The following is a 17,618-nucleotide window of genomic DNA, read 5'->3' as shown; positions in this document are numbered from 1 at the left end:
GGGTTCGAGACCCTCTTCGAGCAACCTGTTGTCAAGCTGTAGTGACAACGGTTTTCACTTAGAAATATGAATAGCAATATGTTTTCAAGTGAAGAAAGCCCTTGCTCAGTATTGCTGCACCAATAAATGTCAGCCCTATCAGATAAATTTTAATAATAATAAAATTATCCAATATAGATGAATTAACCATTGGGTTACCATCTAAAAATACGAAGTAGGGAGTTTTTGCCCAACAGCTTATAGGACGTGAGGTTCTGATTGCTGTTAAAATATAAAAAAAAAGAAATAAATATGCTCCTCCCTCTACTAATTTGTTGTAGCTCTACTAATTTGTTGACATCTATCATTAAAATTTGGTAGCCATGTAAAATTTCATTGCATTAGGTAGGCTGAAGTTTGCAAAATCATATAACTAAAGCGTTAGGAAGCTAAATCAGACTAAATATTGATGTTGTGAATGGTCTATTATTTTCTCTATCTTCCACCATTAATTTTGAGTAATTTGCTCTTAAGACTCTCCCTTCAGAAGACATCTAAGCCGCATGGTGAGGCGGCGAGGACGGTTTATGGAATTCGTATTATAATAGCCACTTGGAACAGATGTAACGGTACTATTTCATGAGATAAATAATTACATCACTAGTTGTGAACAAGAAGCCCTTCACCAATCATTCCGTTGTAATGGACAGAAATCAATATATACAATAGACACCAGCTATTTAAACACACACACACCTATATATTATATTCTATTTGCAAATTTTTTCTTGGTAGCTATTATTACTGACAAATATTTTATTAATTTATTGTTTATGGAATCGTTTTTATAAAAAAATTAAATATTTTCTTGAGGAGCAAAGAAGACTTATAGTTCAAAAAATTAGAATAATAAAATACAGTATGCTGTATGCCGTATAAAATATTTCTAATAAAATAATGTATATATAAATTTAAGATTTGACGTAATATATGGTTCAACTCTTAGAAGACAACACAAATAAAAAAGAAAGAGTATCGATATTTTCAACAGTAATTATCCGGACCTTATTGTCTTAGTCGACTTACCCTAACTGAATTTTGATATTTGGTTCCATATACCAAATATCCTATTTTTCAGATTTCAATATCTGTTTTAAAAAATATAACAAGCGTCAATTTTATAGAACTGATATAGTATTAACTATGCACAGTACTAAAAGAATTTTTAATTACTTTTTTATACCCGGTCGAACCTGCTAGTATCCGCAAAGAACATGTAAGCTAGAAGTTCTTTTTTTCTGAATAATCGTTAATGTCAAATAGATCACGATGTTAAAATATCATGTCTTAATTTCTTGAAAGTTTAAAAGTGAAAAAGACCTTTTAATGTGGAACTTAAAAAAAAGATCATTGCGTCAACCAGATTAATATATGAAAATAAAAAAAAATTGTCGTCTAAATCGAACACTCTTTAACACGATAATACCAGAAAAGTATTATCAAGATTGCCACGATAATACCAGAAAAGATTTCATATGGCCCGTGGTAACTTTATTAGATAATTTAGTTAAAAAGGTATCGAAGAAACTTAATGTTTTAAAAAAATTTTTGTTTGCCAAAATTCCTGGAAAACTTTATCTCTGTCACACATGGTCATATATTAATTTTTTTTTTCGATAAGCGGTGTACAAAGAACCAATTGACTTTGAAAAATTATATTGTGGAAACTATGCCAATTACATCACAACAAATAATACATATCAAACAAACAACTATCTGACTATGTTCAGGAAAACTCCTAGCTAATTCATCACTTTTAAAATGTGTTTTTTGCTGTTTTTCAAAAGTGTGTAGTCTGGTCTTTTTTACCCCATTGGCGGGATAATTTAGGAAAACCGGGTAGCAAACAGGACCAATGTTTTAATTTAGCTTTAAAGGAATTTTACAAAATAATAGCTAAGTTATTCAACCAATGCAAAACATAAGTTTCATAGATGCATTTTTGCAGAGATAACACTGTAAATAACCTTGATCTGGTATTTCGTCAGAAATATTCATCACCAGAGTTGGAATAAATATTTATTTAATTTATCTCTTGTAAAACAGGTATCAACATAATTTACTTTTTTTTCATTAGTTTGAATTTTTTACACCTTTGCCAAGGTAAAGGTTCAGTTGGTTCTTTTTGCCCCACCCAGGTGTAAGCTTTTATTGAGGTTATATAAAAAAACTATTGATTATTAACAATACTTCTTATAGAACAATTAAATAACGCATACTTAAAAAATATATTCAGGTCTCGTAAACTAAACAACAGTGCTCACAATCAAAAAAACTAACAACGAAAGAAAATACTTTTATGATGTTTTTTTCAAACATTGCCGTTTTTCTCCCGATAGCGTCGTAATAATCAAGATGATGGCTGGTTATACTTTTTCCCTCTACTTTCAAATATTGTTGTTAAAAAATTCTTTACTTTAGTGGTTTTTTGAGATATCGGTGGTGGACCTATTCACCCGCGGATCTTAAGCTCCACCTCGCTCTACTTTATACAAATGAATATAAAGTATATAAACTCAAACTTTTTAATTTTTACTAATTTCATCATTATATTTCTTACTTTAAATGGTAAAAAACAAGATGGTGAATTACAATACAGCAAGCAAAGCGTTGGTCGATTGCATTGCATTATCGAATACCTCACACAAGCTAAAGAAGGGGGTATTATTTGACAGTTTAATTACCAGAAAATGATTTATATCGGAAAATCATGAGCCGGTACAAAATACGAGGCATAAATCATTTTAGGTACAATATAGGAATTTAGCGGTATGTCAGTCTTCGTCATAGTTCGCATCCGGAAAAATAAGAAAATACTAACACTGCTTAGGAAATGAATAGACAAGTCGAGCTTGGAAACATTATGTACACTTATGTAATATACTGAGAGGCCAATTCTCTGATAAAATAGATATGTTATGGTAACACTTTGTTACGAGTTTATCGTGGTATGAATTGGTAGTAAAAACTATCAAAAACCTATGTATTTGCGATCAGGCGTTTCACACATAAATCCTAACCTACCAAACGCACAAAAATCAAATAAATTTTTTGTTACAAGTGCATCTTTCTGATGTTTCGTTGATACGCGAACTTAGGTTTTATGTGTAAAACGCTTGATCTCACAGCAAATACATAGCTTTCTGACAGATCATACTACCAATTCATACGAAGATAGACCCGTAACATAGGGTTACCTTAACATTTTTATTTTATTGGAGAATTGGCACTGAAGGTGTCAAATTACCAAAATAAATAATACATATTTGTTTATTCCAGACTAAACATATTGACCATTCGAGATTTCAGTCAACCGCTTTGAATGATTCCCAAATTATCAATGCTTATTTAGAAAATATCGATGTTTTAGGCATAAGCTTACAAAAGCTATAGAGTTACATATTTATTTATTTATATTTTATTATTATTATTGTAAATAAACAATCAGAAATGAAATCTATTTCTATAAGATATATTTATTTTCTTATTTAATGAATTCAGAAACTATTGGACTCAAAAGAAATATTGTTTTCTGTCTAGAAATATTCATTTAGATTTTTAACGATCAAAGATAACGTTTTTTATTTATAATTATATGTTGCATTTATATAAATCATTTCGTAATTATTTTGTTATTTAGTAACGTTAAGTGCAGAAACAAAATGTTTTTGAAATTATATGAAAATATTGTAACATTCTAAAATTCTTTACATTCAACAAAAAATTAAAACGCCAACTTATCTTACCCATATTTCATTTTACTTTTACAATTATTTGTTAGACTGTATTTTGTATCTGTTTGAGTAATAATTTTCTATAATTATTAAAACATGATAAGTATTCATTAACGATTATTATAAATTTTTCTGGTTCTACTCAATCCATAAACAAAAGTTATGAATTCTTGGCACTTCCAGAAATAATAATTCTCCTATTTATAGAAATTAATTTTTAAATGCAGAAAGCAAACATATATGGTGTTATTAACTTGATTATTAAAAATCGCCCATGCATTTGTTTATATGTAGTATAAATTCCTCAATTGATAATTGTGATAAGAATTCATCGCGCGTTTTATAAACAAAACTTTGATAATAATTAATTTAACAAGATACATTGGTTTAACAGAAATACAATGTTCGATTGAATTTTGTATGTGACAGCGATTTTTTTAAACTTCAATGGTCTTAAATTGTTGGTTTTGAAATTTCAATTTTTTTAGATATGAAATTCTAAAAAAACAAATTAAATTTTTCCCACGTTATTTCCATAAGAAACCTATGAACAAAGAAATTAGAAAATATTCATATTAAACACCACCCAATATATATATATATATATATATATATAAGGGTGGTCCTTACAATGAACCTTTTTGAATTTTTTTGCTGCCAGGGGCTTAAATGCTTCTAAATTGATAAAAAAATCCTCTATGAGTTTAGCTCTTAATATTGTTTTTTAGATAGTGCGCAATTCAATCAAAGTTTTGTATTTAAATAGAATGGGAAAATTTTCAAAAATTTTAAAAATGTTTTTTTTTAGATATAACTTAGCGAACAAATGAATGAGTTTTATTCAAAATTCGACGCTCTACAAAACAAATTATAAAAAGCCTGTTTTGCAGAGCGTCGAATTTTCAATAAAAGATGACACGAATTGTCACTTTTAATTCATTTGTCGCTAAGTTTACCTAAAGAACAATTTTAAATTTTCGAATTTTTTTTTATAAATATACTATATAAATATATATATTTATAAATTTAGTGTCACACCTAACGTCCGAGATGGACGCCTAAAATACTGAACCGATTTAAAATTGAAATTTACTCACCGTGAGCATATAGATCCCATTTAGGACATAGGGTATATTAAAAGTTTCAATTTATAGCCAAAAACTATATTTTTGGGAATTTGTGAAGTGAATCGTAAAATTAGTTGGATCTTATCTAGACCAACGACTTACGAACAATTCGAGCGATAACGTTGAGTACAGTAGACCCTCTGCTGAGGCGTACGCAACACTGAAACAGTACAAAAAACATTTGTTCTATGATTATATTATAATATTTGAATCCATCGGTTTATACCGCGTTTTTATGTAAGTCCACGTAAGTATTTTTTTTTTAAATTTTCAACATTTTTTCCATGCTATTTCTATATGTGAGCAAGGAAATTCGAAAATGTCCATGTTAAGGACCACCCTAATATATATATATATATTTATATATATCCGTGTATAAAATTAGTGCTTTAAACAAGTAAGACACAATGTTTACCTGTGTCTACGCAAAGAGAAAGAGTCATTAGCGAATGCAGTGAAAGAGCGAGATAAGCGCGAAGCAGGTGCTCGGGTTAATATTTTCAGCAGCAGTTGTCGCGACAAAGTAAGCAGTACAACAGCACAAACGTCGTACGTCGTGTTGATGAAACAATACAAACAGACTTATTATTCGATATAAAACGGTTGAAATGGCAGAAGAATCGCGGCACCGTGACGGAACGCGGGAAATGACGGCGGAGGGACAAGTTTCCGGTAAACCTTGGGACGGACATGCGGACGACGCCTATACTTACACATAAATACATACATACATACATATATATATATATATATATATATATATATATATGTATGAATTTACTAGAAATGTCGCTCACTTCCTTGACTAAAAAAAATATAAATGATACATACCTGTATATACGTGCAGGATAATGAATCCACTCGCCACTAGATTAGAGTAATCTGAAAATATAAATGACAATCTATTAAAATCCAAATAAATTTGTATATGTATATCATGTTGATCTAAGGGGGTATTCTAGTGTAGAAATTCAAAAAAATATTTTTTTTTTATTTCATATTTTAAAGGTTTAACTATATAAAAATATGGGTACGAGAAGGTTTTTGAAAATTGGAATTATTTTCAGAGATATAGGCATTTTACTGACTCGGTCTCCATACTGGTTTGGCTTCACGCAAAAAACTTTAAATGCGTTTTTCTCAGAACAGACTTTTTCAGTACTGTTGACACGATTTCTCGAGTTTTAATCGACCGATTCATTTGAAATGTTCAGAGAGTCTTGTTTATGGACCTATCTATAGCCCGAACTAGGATTATCCCCAAATTCCAACTTTTACTATTTTTAAAAAATTCGAGAAACTCAAAAACTTTTTTTTCAAACAGTCGTCAATTTGTAAAAAAAATTTTTTTACTCATCGCTAATTCGGGCGATTACGACATCATTGTAGATTAATAATCTTTTTATTTTTTGCATTTCCGATGGCTAGGAGGGCTGAAATCATGTCAAGACTGAGTTGCCAATTTTTCCAATTTTCAACTTTTTAATTTTTTAATTTTTGTTTTGTATTTTAATAATATTAATGAACAAGTGGTAAAAAATGGATAGTGAAAACATTCATTGCTTTCTTTTACGACACTTTAAAAATGACCTAAAATTCATCCTTCAAATTGCAATAGCTCAAAACCAAAAAAATACCAACGAAAAAAATACTTTTGGTATGAATGTTGATACATTTCTGTTTATCCTGATAGCGACGTCGTATGAATCAAGGTTATGACTGGTTACACATCTTTTGCCTTCTACTTTAAAATAGTATCACTAAAAAATCTATATTTTTCTTGTTATTGAGATAGAGATAGTGCACCTTTCTAAGCCCCATTCTACCTTTCTATATATATATAAATAAATATATATATATATATATATATACATATATATATATATATATATATATATATAATCTGAAAAATATGAGTACACTACACTCTTTCTTGCACTATTTTTAGATAGTATAAATGTTACAAATGATCCAAGGCTGAGGTTTGTCTCATCTTCAGTGTAAATCTAAATAATTGTAATCAAATTTAATGAATATAAAATAATAATAATTTATATATACAGTGAAGATGAGACAAACTTTAGTTTCTAAACATTTGTAATATTCACATTATATAAGTAGTGCAAAAAAATGCAGTGTGTTGATATTGCCAAGATGATATTTTCGCACTTATAATTGTTTTGATATGTATTAGAGTGACATGCGCAATTGCTAATTAATTAGTTAAAAATTGGTTAAAAATAATTAGGATTTTAACTTTTCTTAATATTAAATGCAACAAACATTTCTACAGTGTTCTTTGTGCAATTTCTTTATTTCATCTTGTTAGAGCTCCTATATTTAAAAAAAAATATATTGTTGGGGGTTTATATGTGTGGAACAAAAATATTGTTCATTTAAAATGTATCACATAGTGACTAAATTATAGTCATATACATATAAATGAACACGATCCTGCAGGACGCACAGAACTCACGCGTGTGAATTTCCTCGCGACAAGTTATTAATAAGCACCTTGATAATTTCCACGATTGCCACAAAAAATATGAGGTATATATATATATATATATATATATATATATCCAAAAATAAATTACTCGCTTGCGACAAGATTTTTCCATTATGACAGCTCGATCGATACGTGCCACATATCGCAAGGGCGTTAATTACACACTGGCACCCAATTACGATTATTGCTGCGGGGCACAATAAAATAATTATCGGAACTATACAAGTCACTTGAATTGACGATTTAATAAATAGCTCTAATTTATTAATGTAATGAATTTTATTTATTGTTCGTACTACTTTCGAAAAATATTGTTGCTACATACATAGAAATTCTTGGAAAAATTCTGATGAGAAATGTTGCAACCAAGAACGATAATAGAATTGAAATCGAATTATTTATGGTGGTTATTTAAGTTAATTTTTTGGGGTTTAAATTTTTTTTATGAATTTTGTATAAAAAATTTTCATGCAGTTACTTCATGTGTGGCTACTTTTTCTATCCTTAATAAAATATTTTACAAAAACATACATACAAAAATACATCTCCCAAAATTTAGAAAACTAAATAGAAAATTGGATCATGAATAATGAACATAATGTAAATATGTTCGTATAGTAATATGACAACTCGATCCGAATCATTTAAATCAAGCCCTTAAGAAATTGACTAGAATCACGATTTACTTGATTCAAATCAACTTGTATCAAGCCGAGAAATATTTACTCTGATACTATATGTATGAACATACATTTTATTAAACATAAAAATAATTAATTTTAATAAATTTGAATATAAAAAATGAATTAAATTATGCAAGCCACCCAAATTCAATCTAATCATTCGAGTTACTCGCATGATTCGAATTGAATCGACTCATTCGAGTTACTCGCATGATTCGAATTGAATCGACTCATTCGAGTTACTCGCATGATTCGAATTGAATCGACTTATTCGAGTTACTCGCATGATTCGAATTGAATCGACTCATTCGAGTAACTCGCATGATTCGAATTGAATCGACTCATTCGAGTTACTCGCGTGATTCGAATTGAATCGACTCATTCGATTTACTCGCGTGATTCGAATTGAATCGACTCATTCGATTTACTAGCATGATTCGAATTGAACTGACTCATTCGAGTCACTCGCATCAATTGAATCGACTCATTCGAGTTACTCGCATGATTCGAAATGAATCGACCCATTCGAGTTACTCGCATGATTCGAAATGAATCGACCCATTCGAATTGTTCGCATGATTCGAATTGAATCGATTCATTCGATTTACTCGCATGATTCGAATCAACTCGAATCAAGCCTATATTTGGAAAAATTGAAGCTAAGACAAAGAAACTAGTCGATACTCTACAAAGTAAAGATTTTAAATATAATTTGCCATATATTTTCAAGTCGGAACATCACTATACATATATATTGTACAATTTGCCTCGTAAAGAACTTGTACAATTGCATATGTGACTTGAAATTAAAAGAAATATATAAATCCCTGGTTTGTGGCATGTTTTCCTAACCATATCCTATAATATGCCAGTTATATCATAATTGTACATCATATGATTTATAATGTTATATTGTGTTACGTGATGTCTGTCCAGAATGCATTTTTATAACAATTACGTATTCAAATGTGCCAGACAATAGAACAAAATTTAATGAGTATTGAGTCTATTGACTTCTCATATGATTTTGAAACCTGATATTTTGAATTAGTAAAAAATGTGAAATTTCAAGAAATAAGCATGTTTGAGGCAATTCAACGTCATTAAAAAAATGCATTGATAATAGACTGATTATTACTAAACTGTGTGGACATATGCTTCAAGATTATAAATACAAGAACCTAAAAATATGGATCATTTACTCATACCAATAGGACTTGTATACTTTTCATTGGTTTTGTATTTTTTTTTATTCTCAGTTTCCTCTTCGAGTAAAGTTCAAATCCTGAATAAGGTTAAGAAGCCCTGCTCAAATGCATTCTTAATCGGGGGTAACGCGTACACGTAACCTATGATTAGTCATCGAACTTGAAGGTATTCTTTCACCACTCTCTAGTAAAAAAAGACAGAGGGATGGAAACCCTCGCTCGATGTAATAATACACCCTGTAGGTGTGTTTGCCTTGTGGGAGACTTAATCGATTGCTAACTCCTGGCTAGTCAGCCATGTTTGTCATTTGTTCGAGCTAGGGATTTACAAATTCATATCCATTTTGATAATAGACCAATTTTAGGAATAGACCATTTCAAAAGTTACTTCTTGCTGTTATATTTGGAGTAATAACACTAAGTATGTTCAAATTAACTATAAATATGTGATTATTAACATGTTAATTGTCATGTCAGTCGTATGTGTCTGACGCTGAGAAGTTCTACATGGGTCATGTCAGACATATTATAAGTCTGAAGGAGAAAGAAATTTTAATATAGAGTTTTCCGGGAATTTTGGCATAATTTTTTATTTCTTGATAATTTCCTCAGGTTCCTTGATACATTATTTTAAATCATTGATTTTGTGGTGCCCTCATACCATGGACTTGCCTTCGGTCAGACTAATCTTTATTATTATTATTATTATTTGTCTATAAATAAATCAAAATTAAAATTAAAGGATCCTTACATCAATGATTGAACTAGTTTCGTATAATTAACTTTCCGTAGAGTAAGTTATAGTAATCGCAGAAAAATCGAAAATAATTTTTTTTATATATCTTTACGTTTCAAAGGTTTCTGAACACTTTGGCATACCTTGAGAAAAATGGATGTATGTATGTGTGTGGGTGTGCGAGTGTGTGTGTGTGTGGATACAATTTTTCATCGACGATTTCGGGAACAGGGATGAACCGATTTCAATAATTCAAAAAGTATTCGATTCGTATTGATAAGGAGACGTGCTGATTAGTTTTCGGCAGAGGCAGGTCTAGCCGTTACGAAGATACGGGGAAAAAAGTGCCAAAAACGGTAACACAGTTTTTAAGAGAATGGAGCGTCCGATTTTAATAATTCAAAAAACATTTTACTTGTATTGACAAGATGAAGAACTGATTTGGGAAGGCAGGTCCAGCGGTTATGGACTCTCAATGAAAATAAGTTGACAAAATGCCATTTGGTGGTCAAAATTGTTTAATGGACATATGCACATCAAATTATCACATATTTACAGAGATTTTAATAATGTGTATCCATTTTGTTTACATTTCTATGGGTTTCGTAACATCGTTTATCCGTAAGATGGCGACGCGGCGCTTACGCGCTTCGATAGTTTGACTCTATGCAGCTAAAGCAGTGCGATTGCTTTGAAAAAAGTTCAAAATTTCCAAGATAATAAAAAAAAATCCAAAAGTTTTTTTTTCCAAAAAAAACGTTTTTTTAAAAAAAATTAGAATTTCTCAAAAAGGTTGAAAAAAATTAATCTTTTTTGAAAAAAAAAATTAATTTTTGGTACGTGTAGTTACAGCGATTTGCCTTAAGGCACCATGCCATACACCACTAGTTTCATTGAAGGTATTAATTACATAATTTTTGGTTCTGATTCGTAATCTGAAATTCGTTTTAGAGGAAGTCCGCATGCGGAAACACGGGCATGACGTAAGCGTATATACACATTGTTACCGTGATGCAGCTAAGTCACGAATGACGCGATATCAGTGTTGCCACCTGACAGCAAGCAGCAAGTGTTACCCTCATTTACAGTGTTGGGTTCAATGAGAACGGTTCGTTTTCGGCAAGTCTTGTATAAACAATATATATATATATATATATATATATATATATTTATATATACCGATAAAACTGTGTGATATTTTGAAAGTCATGAAGTCGTGCATAGATCAGCCAGATTTCAATTCTCTTTTCAATGACTACAGATAAGAATTGGTTTACAACAGGTGATATTAAACTGTGTAATTATGAAATATTTATTATCTTTGCTGTTGAACAATATAATTATTCTCATTTTTTTAAACAAATTTTAGATTATATAAAATAAGTTCAGGGTTGTGTATATTTCAACGTGTGGTTGTGCGTACATGTTTGCTGCATAATGCAAAGTTTATATTTACATGCATCAGTATATATATATATATATATATATATATACACATATATGTATATATATACATATATATGCACATATGTATATACATGTATGTATTTAAACACACACCTATATAATATATTAATAATAATATAAAACGTGTATATATACATATATGTATGTTTCTGTGCAAAAGTGATATATGAATAAATACAAATATACAGTTCATGAACATTGTAATGAATACTTTAGCGTTGTTAAATGAATAATTCATTTTTTTTACTCATGTTATAATGTATGACGCATAATTTTTTGCGGCTTAATTTAACAAAACATTATTTTGGACGTATATGTTTATATACATTTTCATTTCTTATTTTTAGAATTTTTTTTTTGACAATGATTTCATTCTTAATTAATTTTTTTATTTTAAAGATTGTCTCCTCCTGAATGATATTTGTGTATTGTCGATAGTAGTACAAATAAATAATTATATTGTTTATTTCTCTATTTCTATATGTATATATGTATAGAATATATATATATATATATATATATATATATATATATATATATGTGTGTGTGTGTGTGTGTGTGTGTAAGGAGAGTTAATTTGGATGCTGAAGTATATAAAAAAATCTTGGAAGTCGTAACATCAAGCAAAAAAAGGATATTAAGGCATCTTGTTTCATATGTTTCAACATCTAATTTAATGTCATCATCAGTGGATATAAACTATATATATATATATATATATATATATATATATATATATATATATATATATATATATATATATATATATAGAGTAAACATAAACTACATTAAGAGAATAAATCTAAATTATATCATCAGTACTAGCATATAGAACTAAAACTATTAATAAATATAAATCAAGAAGTGACTACAATTTTTTTTGACCATATAGATTATTTTGACCACACATTTCAGGCAAAATCTATATATTCAAAGAATAGAGATTCTAACTTTATCTCTTTGCCAAATGATATACTTTACATTTATTGTTATTAATCTATTTTATACTTGTTCTCCAAATTGTTCATATCCATTTATGTTGACACAAAGTATGGAAATATAAAGATCCTGTAAAATATTTTTATTAAAGTCGGAAATGCATGGCAATTGTTGATTTTCTATTCGACAGATAAATTACAAAAAAAACTAGTGGGGCATTGTGCCTTAAGGCAAATTGCTGGAACTTCCCGTACCGTAACGAAATGATCGAGGAATATTAAATGTTTTCAAATAGATTATTATAAATACTGCAACAGTTTCTAATATTTATAAGAATTATATAAACTGAATTACAAAGTTAAATTTATTTATTTACAGTATATAAGTGAGCTTTAGAACTTTAGCCAGAATTAAAATTAAAACCTGAATTATTTTCGATATACAAAAAAAATTTTCTTAATATTTTTTTTTCCAAAAACAATTGGTTTGCCAACACAAGCAAAATATTTTTTGGATCATTCAAATCGGATACTCCATTCTTTCAAAAACTCGGTTTCTATTTTCTGCACTCTTTGTTCCGTATCTCTGTAAGGGCTGGACCTGCCTTTGCCAAAAACTAATCAGCACATCTCTCCATAATAGGAATCGATTGCTTTTTGAATTTTTCAAATCGACGAAAAATTGTCTCCACACACACAGACACATTCTTTTTCATTCTGAGGTATGCCAAAATGTTCAAAAACCTTTGAAACGTGAAGATATGCAAAAAATTTTATTTTCGATTTTCAACCCATTACCATAACTTACTCTACGAGAAGTTAAAAAAGAAATGTATTTTATTAATTAATAGAAGTTAAGATGTATATTTACTTCTCATCAAGAATTAATGTTGATCAGATCAAATGAATGATTTTTTTTTGTAATATCTATTACAACCTTCTGTTAGGAAATTCGGGTGGCTTTTAAATTTCTATCTGTTACCATATGCAGTTTTTGTTTCAATCGAACTATTAACGGTTTTCAAGCATCGATTTTTCCATTCGCCGATATGTGACAATTAATAGTTGGAACATTCATGTTGGCGCGTAAATTGATAATAGGCATCCCGTTCACGGCAAATGCTATTGTTACAGCTATTGTGTTAACTGCATGTGAAAACAAATCTTACACGTGCAAATCTCTTTGACCGATTTATATTAAAGAGTGTTAATTTTTATTATGTTTTGGTGTCATTCGATTTCATTGTTGAATACATTGTGTTCTATATTGAACAACGGTTTCTGAATCAATTCGGATAACATACCTATGTTATATTATTAGTCTCCCAAGAAAACATAAAACATTTCAAATAAGAGGGCGTTCATTAATAACGTGATAGACTTCTTAGGGATTTTTGGGCCCCCCTCCACCTTGGTGATACGTTGTTATATTTAAAACTACAGCCCCTAGTCCACAAAACACCATGTGCATTTTTAGTTACGTAAATTTTTTCAACAAGAGATTTTTCAAATTTACGAAAAAATAGTAATTTTTCTTTTTTTTAAAAAAAAATTCAGACAAAACTTACTAGACTCCTTCCCATTTTTACATGACTTTTTCACCTTTAGGGCGGGCAAAATATATGATTAAATTTCTAAATATTATTTTTTTAAATAAACACCGACTGCATCTCTAACTACACGACAATATTGACTTGTTTTTATTAGCTCGCAAATAAGGTTTTTCCCTCAATTATTTACAATAATTAAAGTCAGTATCTTTATAATTCTGCTGTAATACACCAGTTATTCTATTTTAAAATACTGTTTTTGTAAACAATCGAATGAAATACTAGTTGAAACCACTATCTGATAGGTAATAAGAAAAACAAACGCTTAGTTAAAAATGTAAATGTTTTATAGCAATAAATTCTAATATCAAATCTATTTCAAAAAAGTTGACAGAAAAGTACAATATCTTGGAATTATATACAAAATATTTCTTTTCATTGAACTCGAAGTTAAAATTTATAAAATTAATTTTTAATTTTTAATTTGCAAAATCATGGTTGAAATATTTGAATCGAACTTGATTTTGCAATAAATATTGCAAAATATTTAATAACGATCATTATTAATCTAAAAGTAAAAGTGATTGTACAATTTTATTTGATATATAAATCTCACATACGCAGCAGCAGCAATGTATCATACATTATATATATATATATATATATATATATATATATATATATATATATATGATCTCAATAAAAATACAATTTAATCCATCTCTTGTTCTATTTACGTTAATCTATATTACCGAATAAACCATCTAGTATGCCTGAATTTACCTAAAGCATTACCTCAAATAATTGGTTAAGAAAATTATAGTATATTTTTATGGCAGACTAATGAAACATAAAGCTCTGTTTTTTCCACTTAAATTCTTTGTTTCTTGCTTTTTAGTATAAACTTCAAAACCATAAAGTCCATCGAAATAATCTTGACTTAGGAAATGTGGAACATGCTTCTCTCATCAATAAACTCAATTTTTGCTTAATAAATATCATACCTGTACTTTTTCAATATTTATAGTAGAATCTTATGCTTTTCGTCTCAGGTATAACTCATTTCATAGACTAGACATGGTAAGTTTCTCAGATTCAACTTCTCCCTAATTACACCATAATCAATCACAATTGTAGCATATATTTGATTAATTTTTAACTTTAACTATACTAACTATGTCTTCTAAAGCCACACAAGAATAGTATATCGCAGTTGCCATTCATAAAACTTCCCATCAATAAAAAAAATACACGTCTGACTCGATTCTTTCGTTCAAGCACCAGGAAACGCATAATTCATGGCTAATTGTTGATAATTATTGTATTTTTACTTGGAGAAAAACAAAATAAATTATGTTATACGAGACGGCTTGCTGATTTAAATTTCATTAGAGGGATTAGATGATTATTGCTTTTAGTTCGTTATGTAATGCTAATGTTAGTCCGCTATTGTTATATTGTGATCGCACTGTGACACGATAAACGTATTGACATTGATGTGCGTGACATTGAATCTTTTAAACGAACTGGGATAGTAAATCGAATAAAATATTTAGTTTGATTAATCAAAAATTATATACAGTAATACCCCGATTAACGCTGGGCTACGTTTCATTGAAGTAAATAGTTAAGCGAAACAGCGTTAAATGGGAACATCTTAAACTAAATTATCAATTTGTTGTCGATAAGTCGATAAATCATGAATAAACCTCGTCTTGCTTTCGAACTTCTGTAAATTCAAACATTTTCAACAAATCATCCATAATTTCAGTAATAGTGACCAAAAACCTAATTACAAACACCAATGATTTAGTTTTTCTAGTTCTTCGTCGAAACCATTGTTTTCTTCTTGCTTAATTAATTTTTTCAAAAAGGCTGCTGTTTTTTAAACGACATTTTTAACTTTCTGTAGGGTAAGTTATAGTAATCGCAAAAAATCGAAAAAGATAATTTTTAATTTTATTTACGTTTCAAAGGTTTCTGCACATTTTGGCATACTCCAGAAAAAATGGACGCATGTGTGTGTATATATGTGTGTGTGTATGTATGTGTGTGTGTGCGGATACACATTTTGGTCGATGATTTCGAGAACACGATTCAATCGATTTTAAAAAAATTCAAAAAACATTCGGTTCGTATTGATAAGGCGAGGTGTTGATTAGTTTTTGGCTAAGGCAGGTTCCGCCGTTTCGAGAAATCACGGCAAGAAGTAACAAAAATAATAATTCAGTTTTTGTGATAACGGAGCGTCCGATTCAAATTATTCAGAAAATATTTTATTTGTATTGACAAAATGAATAACTAATCAAATTTTTGTAAAGGCAGGTTTAGCGATTTCGGAGAAACAATAAAAGTAAAAAATTGCCATTTGGAGGTCAAAAATGATAAACATGCACATCGAATTATCAGATATTTTAATAAAAAGTACAAATTTTGTTTATATTTTTCGCACCAATTCTCACTCGTTAGACTGTTACGCGGCGCTTACGCGCTTCAATATTTTGTCTCTACACAGTTAAAGCGCGATTGCTTTGAAAAAAGTTCAAAATTTTGAAAGTTTCCAAAATATAAAAAACAAATTCGAATTTTTCAAAACAGTAAATTTTTTTCAAAAACTTCAAAATTCTAATTTTTTTCAAAGTTTTCAACATATTTCAGAGCTTTTTTAAAAATATTTAATTTTTGGTAGGGAAAGTTCCAGCAATTTGCCTCAAGGCACGATGTCATGCATCACTAGCACCTGGCTTGTTTCACTAATTTCACTATTTTAACTAATTAATGCCAAAACAATTAGGGAGCAGATTTTCATTTGAGGCTTTTTATGCAAAACTTGAAAATTGCACATCTTACTATAATAAATTAACATAAGATATCTAATAAATTTATACAAGAATATCTCTTTCTATTTTTAAAGTTACGTAAATATGATTAATGCCATAGATCAATCTTAAACGACAATATCCAAGAATAACTTAGGTGCGTTATGAATTTTTATGGCATCGGATTGTATATCGCGTGTCTGACTATAATTAGGAATTTTGACAATCTGAAAATGGTAATCACCAAGGTGGATTTTTTTATTTTCATTAGAGTAATTTTATTCAAAAGTAAATCAATAAGGCTGAAAATGTTGGGTTTACTATTTGATCTATAAAATGTGATAATATTACTGCGAACCTGATCATAGATGTTTTATATTTATACTCAAGATCACTCATGAATTACACTTTCAATGTAAGAATGAAATTTAGTCAAAAATTAAATACGATGAAAATATACTTAAATTGTAATTAATTTAAGTACATTATTATCACAAATAAATATTAAAAGCTAGTTAAGACGATATTTAAATATGTAAGTACCAAAAACTGCTCTGTGTTAGATAGATATACAATAAATAGGAATCTGGCTTCTATCTCTATAATACTTTCAAATTTTTTTTATAAAATAAAATTTAAATTACGATGAAGAACTCGACGCTTACGAAATCGTTGTTGGTTTAAAAAAAAACATTATTTAACATTATTTATTACAAATAATATAATTTAGGTCTAGACCACTGTCAATACAACTACATTCATTTTGTATGGTCATTTACGGTTACGCGAAAACGTGAGGTCAATATTG

General features: G+C 29.0%; 1 protein-coding gene across 2 annotated transcripts in view; it reads right to left on the bottom strand.

Annotated features, from left to right (window-relative positions):
• The window catches only part of LOC113377141, a 642,509-nt gene that overhangs the window by 77,663 nt on the left and 547,228 nt on the right, over window positions 1-17,618 (bottom strand). Inside the window, exon 6 of one of the 2 annotated variants that reach the window (XM_026617353.1) lies at window positions 5,732-5,782. Coding sequence is in view for 1 of the 2 variants with exons in the window: in XM_026617351.1 (XP_026473136.1) it covers window positions 4,871-4,879 (9 nt within the window). In the remaining variant the exon portion in view is untranslated. Of the gene's footprint in view, window positions 1-4,870; window positions 5,022-5,731; window positions 5,783-17,618 lie in introns of those variants that run through there. The other variant, XM_026617351.1, reaches the window with a different exon arrangement.

Source organism: Ctenocephalides felis, unplaced genomic scaffold, assembly GCF_003426905.1.
Source record: "Ctenocephalides felis isolate EL2017-DRISC unplaced genomic scaffold, ASM342690v1 CF-g0.4_SCAFFOLD_01886, whole genome shotgun sequence".
Taxonomy (NCBI): Eukaryota; Metazoa; Arthropoda; class Insecta; order Siphonaptera; family Pulicidae; genus Ctenocephalides; species Ctenocephalides felis.
This window is presented reverse-complemented; position numbering and strand designations above follow the sequence as displayed.